Consider the following 10,666-nt stretch of genomic DNA (forward strand, 5'->3'; position numbering starts at 1 on the left):
TTGCTTACTGTTTGGATACGCAGTCACTTCTGGAAAATTGACCGAGAGTATAGCCGACGGTTTTCTACGGCCTATTCACCCTTAAAAGATTTCCTCACTAAAGAGTGGCCAGAGCATCTCACCAGGAAGGATTGGGTCTCACTCTTCAGAAATTTACAGGAGCATGATATAGTGTGGCGTGTCCCCTGGTTAGCTTTTGTGGATGTGTTGTACAAATGCGGGGATTCCGATTGGGTAACCCTATTAGGGTTATGGGGTGGAGTAGGTTTATGCGCCACTGATGGTACTAAGGCAATTTGGGGCACGCCAATTCGTCCCAGCTACATCCGGTCTGAAGGCATCTGAATTTGTGTACTGTGGAGATCATTACAAGAAGACTGATCGTGCAATGTCAGAGACGTGGAAGTCAACCTTTAGAACTGATTTCATAGCAGCTGAGGTCATGCTGACACCAGATTACGTGGCATGGAGGGCGGTGCGAAAGAATGATATCCTTCCGTTGGCGGATCGTGACCAAACAATTCCTTTGGAAGTACAGTTTAAATACGTACCGTCTAAGTTGGAGATACTGAAGAGTGAATTCGAAGCGGAAATCGCCAGGAAGGAAGCAGAGTGTGAGGCCCTTAGACAAAAGAATTTCATGTTGGACATCGATAGGGGATTCTATAATACACAGTTTGAGCTTATGCGCAAGAGAAAGGATGAAGTGGAGGCCAATCTCACTAGTTTACAGAGCGATTACCAAAAGATGAGTCGAGCACGGGCAATTGCTGGCCTCGGGAGAACTTCAGAGCAGTGGCGGTTAGAGCTCCGGGCTGAGAGGGATCGTCGAGTTAGATACGTCAGAGCCGAGAGAGAGCACCGAGTCAGAGAAGTAGAGATAGAGAAGAAGAAAAGAAATCAAGAACTTGAGTCCGAGAGAAGGTCCTGGGTTAGGGCATTGAAGAGCGAAAGGACAGAGGCTAAAGAGTTAAGACAAAGGTACACCTTGAGCAAGAAGCGAGAAGAAGAATTGCATGCTAATATTGAAGAACTCAGAATGAAGGCAAATAACATGCAACTTGAACTTGAGGTTCGAAAGCAAAGAATCGACGAGCTCGAAACTGAGAAGAGGCAAAGCAAAGAAGAGCTAAAATTAGAAAGGCAACATCGGGAGAATGTGCTCCAAGGCAAACAGGATGAAGTATTCCTCTGGATACAGAGGTGCGGAGCAAAGAACGAACGGATAGAGGTACTCAATCAAGAGATGCACGAAATGGAATCAAGGCATGAGGAAGAGTTAGCTCGAGCCAAGGCAAAGAATGAAGAGTGCAGTGCCTACGTTATGCAGCTTGAAAGTTCCTTATCTGCAGAAAACAGTCAGCGTTGCCCAGTGGATCAAAGGGTTAGCCTCGAGGAGAACGCTGCTTTGCAAAAGAAGATTCATGATTTAGAGGCTGCCTTACGAAGCTGCCAGACACAAATCGCTGGTCTCGAGCGCACCGTCCAGGGCACCAGACTGCAATGGCAAAACTCAAACGATCACTTTAGAGACTGGAAGACAAACGTGAATCACGTGATCCGAGAGACCATGAATCAGTTAAGTGGCGTTACGAGGCAGTTGGGAGAGATGGACCTCCAAGCAAAAGTCATCCAGAGCTATGCCAATCCAGCATCAGGCGTAGGAAAGAGGGTCGATTGGCTTGTCAATCAGATAGTAGAGCTGAACATGAGAGCTAGGCCATTTCTGTAGTGGACTTTTCTTGTAAAGATGATGCTTTTGTCCTAAATGAAAGTTGTTCTAAGACTGACCGCGTCTTATGAATCAATGTCTTTCTGCATGCATTTGCATTTTATTTGCAATTTAAGTTTTGTATTGCATTTTTATCGCACTTTACATAATTTGCATTCATCCTCAAAGCATTAAAATTAACAATAAGGGATACATTACAGAATACTGGGAAATTTCAAGCATCACTATAACACAAGGAAGGCCATGGATGATAAGATTGCTCAAATCGAAAGAACTCAATTGCAATTGCAAGATGATCTAAGGAAAATGCAAGAAGATATGCTTAAGGCTCAAGAGGATATGTTGTCTAAGTTGGCAAATATGCTGGGAGGGAGAAATCCAGAGCACGGAAAGGCCCATGAGCAAACAAGTGAAGAACCACTTTACCCTCCAGGGTTTACCCCGGTACAGTCTCCGAATATCCAAGGAACATCTATCCATACCAAAGTACACATAAATCCTGACGGCGTTGCAGTTAATCCACAACCGGGATCTTGTTCGCATCCCGAAGAAAGCCCATATCACCAGGTCCCGCACCTTGATGAAGAAGCAAAAAAGAGCGAAAACAAGTTGTTGCAGGAGCAATATAAGCAGCTAGCAAATGAAGTACAAGCTATGAAAGAAGATACCAGCTTGTATGGTCTCGACGCTAAGGAACTGAGTTTAGTTCCTGATCTGGTCCTACCTCCCAAGTTCAAAACTCCTGACTTCGAGAAATACGACGGTACCCAATGCCCTTCTGCCCATATCACAATGTTCTGCAGGAAAATGACTGGTTACGTAGGGGACGACCAGCTGTTGATCCACTGTTTCCAGGAAAGCTTAGTAGGCTCAGCATTGCGATGGTATAATCAACTAAGGAGAGTTGATGTCAGGACGTGGAAAGACCTGGCCAAATCTTTTCTTGACCAGTATAAGCATGTGAAGGACGTCAGGCCTAACAGAATGGTGCTGCAAGCAATGGAGAAAAAGCATAGTGAAAGTTTCAGACAATATGCTCAGAGGTGGAGAGAGGTAGCAGTACAAGTCCACCCACCGTTGGTAGAGGAAGAAACGAACCTACTTTTTGTTAATACCTTGAAGGCTCCATTTTTCTCACATTTTTGTTGGTAATCCTTCTCGAAGTTTTGCTGATATAGTTACGGCGGGAGAAATGATTGAAATGGCGATTAAAAGCGGGAAGCTTGAGGGAGGAGATTCCAGCAAGAAACAACCGATGAGGAAGAAGGAAAACGAAGTCAACAAAATAAGGCAGTATGATTCCCATAATATCACAGTGTCCCGACCACAGGGAACGGTATCATCATCCCAAATTGACAATAGGCAAGGGGCAAGAGATCCAAGGAGAGAGAGAGGCCTCAATTTGATCCGATTCCCATGACTTATAAGGAGTTATTCCATGAATTATATGATCGACATGTAGTCTCACCTTATCATGTGGACCCTATACAACCCCCGTATCCCAAGTGGTATGATGCTAGTGCTAAGTGCGAATACCATGCAGGGGTTTCCGGACATTCTATTGAAAATTGTCCCGCTTTCAAAAAGGTCGTCCAAGCTCTGAGAAGAAGAAATGTCATCAATTTTGGTGACAGTGAACAACCAAACATAGCCCAGAATCCATTGCCAAACCATGCAGGAGCCGGGATTAATGCAGTCGCTGAAGAGAAAGGAAGAACGACTGTAAAAAATGTTAGGGAGGTGATGTCACCCATGTCTTGGGTGTGGTGCCAAATGGTCAAGGTAGGACTATTAAAGACTAATCTGCCACGTGAACATTTCAATAATGAAGAGATGTGCCACTACCATAACTGCACAAAACACGGTATACAACAGTGTTCTGATTTCTTAGGGCTGGTACAAGAGATGATGGATAGTAAGGAAATCGAGTTCTTCAAAGACGGGGCTGAGAAAGAAGAAGCGGAAGTTTACGCCTCTGAGGGATCATCCAAAGAGGTCTATAGTGCTAGTTGTCCCCTCGTCATTACTCCCAAGAATCGAGTGGCTGAGAAGGTAGCTCCAAAGGTGATTATTACACCTCCCTCTCCGTTCCTGTACAAAGACAATAAACAGGTACCCTGGAGATATACTTGTCAAATAGGAGAGGTGACAAAGCAACAGGAAGAGGTAGATGAAGTGGGACACATGACCAGGAGTGGTAGATGTTATCACAAAGAACCTGAGAAAAAGATTGTTGTCGAGAAAGGAAAAAGTATCGATGTGCAGATAAGAGAAGATGAACCCATCGTCAATGAGCCAGTAACGGAGAATGAAGCGATGGAATTTTTAAAATTTTTGAAACATAGTGAATACAATATTGTTGAGCAATTGCACAAGCTGCCTGCCCATATTTCTGTCCTATCACTTCTTCTAAGTTCAGAGGCTCATCGCAATGCCCTGTTAAAAGTTTTAAACCAAACCTTTGTCCCGAAGGAGATACCCACAGAAAAGCTGGACCGACTAGTTGCCAACATCCAGGCCGATAATTTTTATCTTTTCTGAGGACGAGATCCCTTCTGGGATGATTGGCAATCATAAGGCTCTACACATCACAGTTAGGTGCAAAGGGCATGTTCTATCCAGAGTACTAATAGATAACGGTTCGGCGTTAAATGTGATGCCCTTGGTGACCCTGAAAAAACTGCCAGTGGACAGCACCTTGATGAGAAGCTGTCAAAGTGTGGTTCGAGCTTTTGATGGAACGAAGAGAGAAGTTCTAGGCAAGATTGATATCCCTTTGACTATTGGCCCGGCGATATACGAAGTGGAGTTTCTTGTGATGGACATCATGCCTACATACAACTACTTATTGGGAAGACCCTGGATTCATCAGGCCGGTGCGGTTCCGTCAACATTGCACCAAAGGATAAAATTTGCAATTGATGGGAGGCTTATATGCATTCATGCTGAAGAAGACATTATTGCTTCGGTTTCTACTACTGCTCCATACGTTGAAGTGGAAGAGCAAGCTGTTGAATGTTCTTTCAGATCATTGGAATATGTCAATGCCATGTTTGTGGTAGAAGGAAAGAAGATCCCGAAGCCTAGATTGTCAAACTGCACCAAAATGGGGCTTAAGCTGACTCTTGGAAGAGGAGCAAAAACTGGCAAAGGGTTTGGACGTCGGTTGCAAGGACTGGTGGGCCCAATTTACCCTGTAACTAAAAGAGATAGATTCGGTTTAGGGTATCAGCCGACTTTAAAAGAAAAACTGAGAAGCATCAAGAAGATTCAGGAATTGAGAAAGGCAAGATTGACTGGTGAGAACCCGAGCTGGGAGCCCATGACATTCCCGCCATTGAGCAGCATTTTCGTATCAGGAGGATATATGTTTCAAGGGACTTTGGAAAGCAGTAAAGTGATAGTTGAGAATGCCTTGGAGGACTTGGGCATTAATGTCATAACCGATGAGGAGTTCAAAGAAATGAGAGCTACGGGCATTTACCCTGCGCCACTGGGCTTTGTGTTGAATAACTGGACTGCGGAGGAATTGCCTGTAGTTTACAAATCTTTTGCAGAGTAATACACTAGAACTCTTCCCTATTGTTCATACCCTGGGACAGTAGGTGATTTGATGTAAAGGGTTAAGTTGTGTGTTTTTACTTGCTTTCAATAAAAGATGTGTTTTGTTAATTCCCAAATGGCAAACATTTCCTCATGCATTTTTGTTTGAATATACACATATATATTATTTCTTCTATTTGTTTATATGGGAAAGGATTCTCCCATATGTATATATGTATATATATATCTTCTTTTTTCGTTACCCTTTCAGGAACTCAGATATCAATAATACGAATGCTAATGACTCTGACCCGGAGATTGATTTCGAGATGCCCATATGTCAAGGGGAAATCGAAGGTTGCGATGATGATGAAGGATGTGAACCACCCTCAGAATTACTAAAGATGGTGGAACAGGAAGATGAGCAGATTCTGCCTCACGAAGAGCTTACAGAGATCTTGAACCTGGGCACAGATGAGGATAGAAAGGAAGTAAAGATTGGTACCACCTTGTCTGCTGAAGGAAGGCAAAGCTTGATAGAATTACTTCAAGAATTCAAGGATGTATTTTCTTGGTCCTACGAGGATATGCCAGGGCTGGATACAGAATTGGTTGTCCATAAATTACCAATAAAGCCTGATTGTAAGCCCGTACAACAGAAACTGAGAAGAATGAGACCCGAGATGCTGCTCAAGATTAAAGAAGAAGTGAAGAAACAATTTGATGCTGGGTTTCTCACAGTGGCCAAATATCCTGAGTGGGTAGCAAATATTGTCCCAGTACCAAAGAAGGATGGGAAGGTACGAATGTGTGTCGACTATAGAGATCTGAATAGAGCTAGTCCAAAGGATAATTTTCCTTTGCCACATATAGATACGTTAGTGGACAATACTGCTGGAAATTCCTTATTCTCATTTATGGATGGTTTCTCCGGCTATAATCAAATTAAAATGTACCCTGAAGATATGGAGAAAACAACGTTTGTCACTATGTGGGGGACGTTTTGCTACAAAGTCATGCCGTTTGGATTAAAGAATGCAGGGGCAACCTATCAAAGGGCCATGGTGACGTTGTTTCATGACATGATGCATAAAGAAATTGAAGTCTATGTCGATGATATGATTGTCAAAGCCAAGACGGAGGAGGAACATATCGAGAATTTGAGGAAGCTCTTTCAAAGATTAAAGAAGTGCCAACTAAAACTTAACCCAAATAAGTGTACTTTTGGGGTGACATCGGGAAAACTGTTGGGATTCGTAGTGAGCCGAAAGGGAATTGAAATAGATCCCAATAAAGTAAAAGCCATTCAAGATTTGCCAGCCCCAAGAACACAGAAAGAGGTTCGAGGATTTTTGGGGAGATTAAATTACATCGCTCGGTTTATCTCGCAGCTGACCGAAAGATGTGATCCCATATTCCGCCTTCTTCGTAAGAATGATTCAGGAGAATGGAGTGAAGATTGCCGAGAGGCTTTTGAGGCAGTAAAGAGATATCTTTCGAATACTCCGATCCTAGCGCCACCTATCCCAGGAAAGCCTTTAATTCTTTACTTGTCCGTTTATGACAATTCAATGGGATGTGTGTTGGGGCAACATGATCAAACTGAGAAGAGGGAGAGGGCTATCTACTATCTCAGTAAGAAGTTCACGGAGTGTGAGGCCAGATACTCACCAATTGAAAAATTGTGTTGCGCTTTAGTGTGGGCTACCAGAAGACTTAGACAGTATATGTTGTATCATACTACCTGGCTCATATCTAAGCTGGACCCTTTAAAGTATCTAATGGGGGTCCCTGCATTGTCAGGAAGGTTAGCCCGTTGGCAAATCCTGTTGTCCGAATTTGATATCCAGTATGTAAGCCAGAAGGTAGTTAAAGGGAGCGCCATAGCAGAATTCATTGCGAGTAGGGCTTCAAAAGAATATGAACAGTTGAACTTCGATTTTCCAGATGAGGATTTAATGGCTATCGCTGAGGAAGAAACAGTTGCGCTCACCGGTAAATACTGGAAGATGAACTTTGATGATGCTTCAAACGCCTTGGGGCATGGGATTGGGGCAATCTTGGTCTCACCAAGTGAAGAGCATTATCCTTTTACCAGTCGGCTCAATTTTGATTGTACAAACAATATGGATGAATATGAGGCTTGTGTTATGGGTCTTAGAGCAGCTATTGAACTCAAAGCAAAAATGCTGAGGGTATATGGGGATTCAGCTTTGGTAATTTACCAGCTCAGAGGTGAATGGGAAACCAAAGATCCCAAACTTGTGGAATATCGTAAATTAGTTCTGGGACTTATTGAAGAATTCGAAGAAGTGACTTTCAATTACCTCCCCAGAGAAGAAAATCAAATGGCGGACGCCTTGGCTACTTTGGCAGCAGCCTTTAAGATGAACGAGCATTCAAATATGATGCCTATTGAGATGAAGGCTTATGAGTATCCAGCCCACTGTTTTAACATTGAAGAAGAAGATGATGAAGGACCTTGGTACTACGATATCTTCCAGTATATAAGATATCAAAGTTACCCCGAACAGGCAACTGAGAATGACAAAAGGACCATTAGAAGAATGGCAGCAGGGTATGTGCTTAATGGTGAGATCTTATATAAGAAAAGCATGGATCAGGTCTTATTAAGGTGTGTGGACACTAAAGAAGCGAAAATGATTCTTGAAGAAGTACATGAAGGAATATGTGGCACCCATGCTAATGGGCATGTAATGGCCAGACAGATTATGAGATTTGGGTATTATTGGTCAACTATGGAAACTGATTGCATCAATTATGCCCGAAAGTGTCACAAGTGTCAGATTTATGGGGATAGAATGCACACCCCTCCTCATCCGTTGCATGTGATGACAGCTCCGTGGCCGTTTTCTATGTGGGGCATGGATGTTATTGGGCAAATTTTTCCAAAAGCGTCAAATGGTCATCGCTTCATTCTGGTAGCAATAGATTACTTCACCAAGTGGGTAGAAGCAACTTCCTATGCAAGTGTTACCCAGTCAACGATATGTAGGTTCTTGAAGAAGGAAATCATCTGCCGATATGGCTTACCAGAGAGAATTATCTCTGACAATGCGTTGAACTTAAACAACAAGATGATGAAATCTGTATGTGAGCAATTCAAAATAAAGCATCATAATTCCACGGTTTATCGCCCAAAGATGAATGGGGCAGTGGAGGCGGCTAATAAGAACATTAAGAGGCTTATAGAGAAGATGACTGAAACTTATAAAGATTGGCATGAGAAGTTGCCATTTGCTCTGTTTGCCTATCGGACTTCTGTACGGACGTCTACTGGGGCAACTCCGTTTTCTCTAGTTTATGGGATGGAAGCTGTCCTCCCTATTGAAGTGGAAATTCCCTCGCTCCGGGTTTTATCAGAGGTGAAGCTAAATGAGGCAGAATGGGTACAGGCCAGATATGACCAATTGAATCTGATTGAAGAAAAGAGATTGAAGGCTATTTGTCACGGTCAGATATACCAGAAGCGGATGATACGAGCACATGATAAGAAAGTTCGCCCTCGAGAAATCCACGAAGGAGATTTGGTGCTCAGGAGGATATTGCCCATTCAAAAAGATTTCCGAGGGAAATGGATGCCCAAGTGGGAAGGACCCTATGTTGTCAAGAAAGCTTTCTCTGGGGGAGCTCTGGTCTTAACTGAGATGGATGGGTCTGAATTACCTCATCCAGTGAATTCTGACGCAGTTAAGAAGTATTTTGCTTGAAGAAAAAAGAAGAAGAAAAAATGAGTGAAAATGAAAAAATGAAAAAATAAAAATAAAAAATGAATGAAAAAATGAAAAAATGAGGGTTCAAGATGAAAACTCAAAAAAGGGCGTCTTGAAACCAAAGTCCGATCGAGTCGAAAACCCGCAAAGGGCGATTTGAGTTTTAAATTCAGAGTTCGTGTATGGTGGAGGATCTGAATTGTTTTTGGGGAGTAGGAAGATCTCCTGACATGGGTAACGACAATGGCCATTGGGGTTGAGACCAAAGATCAATGAGTCTCGATGGGGACAACCAGAGGAGGAATTGAATGCACGTGAGATTCAATATTAGTTTATGGCATCCAATAATGGGAGATTTTGGGGTCCAGAAAGGGTTTCGCACTCTTAGGTGTCATCACCATTTTGGAGGTCCTTTTGACAGAAGCTACACTCGAGTCATTCTGACGGCGTACCAGTTCAAAAGCATTTGTGTTATTGATATTTGAAGACACCTATCCTTTTGTTCTTTTCCGATTAAAAGTTTGTCATGTAGTTGCCTAAAAATTCTTCGCCATTTATATAAATAAAGAGATATTTTCCCTTCTTAATTTCCCTTTTACAAGCATCTAATTTTGAGAAAGTTAAAACGCATAGCTTAACTTGTGGTACATGAGATCATTTTGTATTATTATGCAAAAGGTTCTGGAAATGCATGTACTCTGAAGCTAGCAATGGTTTTACCCATAAGCTTGTATGGTTGCGAAAAGCTAAAACTTTGGAATTCACAGACAATCTTAGCCATTAATAGATGACCCAAAGAAATTGTCATTTATCGAGAAGTTGGTCATGTGTGCCGGCAGGTTTCAAGAAAGAAAGAAGTCAAAGTCCGGTCGAGCCAAAAGATATGGTATTGAGAGTGTTAGCTGGGGTGAACTGGTCAAATGCTCTGTACCCGAAACGAAATCGAGTTCTATTGAAATCAAAAGATATGAGGTTCCTTCGAAGAAGAAAATGCATTAAATTGCACATTTGCATACATTTTAGGCATGAATAGGATCATGACATTGCATGATTATTTTAAATGTTTGCAGATTTCCCAATGATTATTGAAGATTGTTCGAGTCTCATACTCTCTGAAGAAATAGGGAGCAGACACGATTGTTGAAGATTGTTCGAGTCTCATACTCTCTGAAGAAATAGGGAGCAGACACGATTGTTGAAGATTGTTCGAGTTTCATACTCCCTAGAGAAAGAGAGAGCAAACCCGTTTGAAGAAGATATTCGAGTTCTATTCTCCCTGAAGAAAGAGGGAGTGAACCCGTTTAAAGACGTTCGAGTTCCACACTCCCTAGAAAAAGAGGGAATGAACCCGCTTGCAGAAGATTGTTCGAGTTCCATACTCCCTGAAGAAAGAGGGAGCGAACCCGTTTGAAGAAGATGTTCGAGTTCTATACTCCCTGAAGAAAGAGGGAGCGAACCAGTTAGCAGAAGATTATTCGAGTTCTATACTCCCTGAAACAATAGGGAGCGAACCCGTCCCCAGAAGATTCTTCAAGTTCTATGTTCCCTGAAACGATAGGGAGCGAACCCGATTTTGAAGAATTTTTCAAGTCTCACTTATCCTGAAGTTGTAGTGAAGCAGTTTTATCTTTTGAATATTTCATGACCGGACAAAATT

At 42.5% G+C, this 10,666-nt stretch overlaps 1 protein-coding gene across 1 annotated transcript; it reads left to right on the plus strand.

The window, feature by feature from the left end:
• Positions 1 to 2,371: 2,371 nt before the first annotated feature.
• LOC120164838 lies at positions 2,372 to 9,006 on the plus strand (the record flags this gene model as incomplete). Its single annotated transcript, XM_039174486.1, is given in 4 exon segments — positions 2,372 to 2,812; positions 4,058 to 4,263; positions 4,265 to 4,727; positions 5,650 to 9,006. Coding segments are annotated over 4 exon segments (4,467 nt in total), but the record flags the coding sequence as incomplete, so codon positions are not given.
• Between the last annotated feature and the right edge of the window lie 1,660 nt (positions 9,007 to 10,666).

The sequence above is a fragment of the Hibiscus syriacus genome, unplaced genomic scaffold, assembly GCF_006381635.1.
Source record: "Hibiscus syriacus cultivar Baekdansim isolate YM2019G1 unplaced genomic scaffold, ASM638163v2 tig00111543_pilon, whole genome shotgun sequence".
NCBI classification, from domain to species: Eukaryota; Viridiplantae; Streptophyta; class Magnoliopsida; order Malvales; family Malvaceae; genus Hibiscus; species Hibiscus syriacus.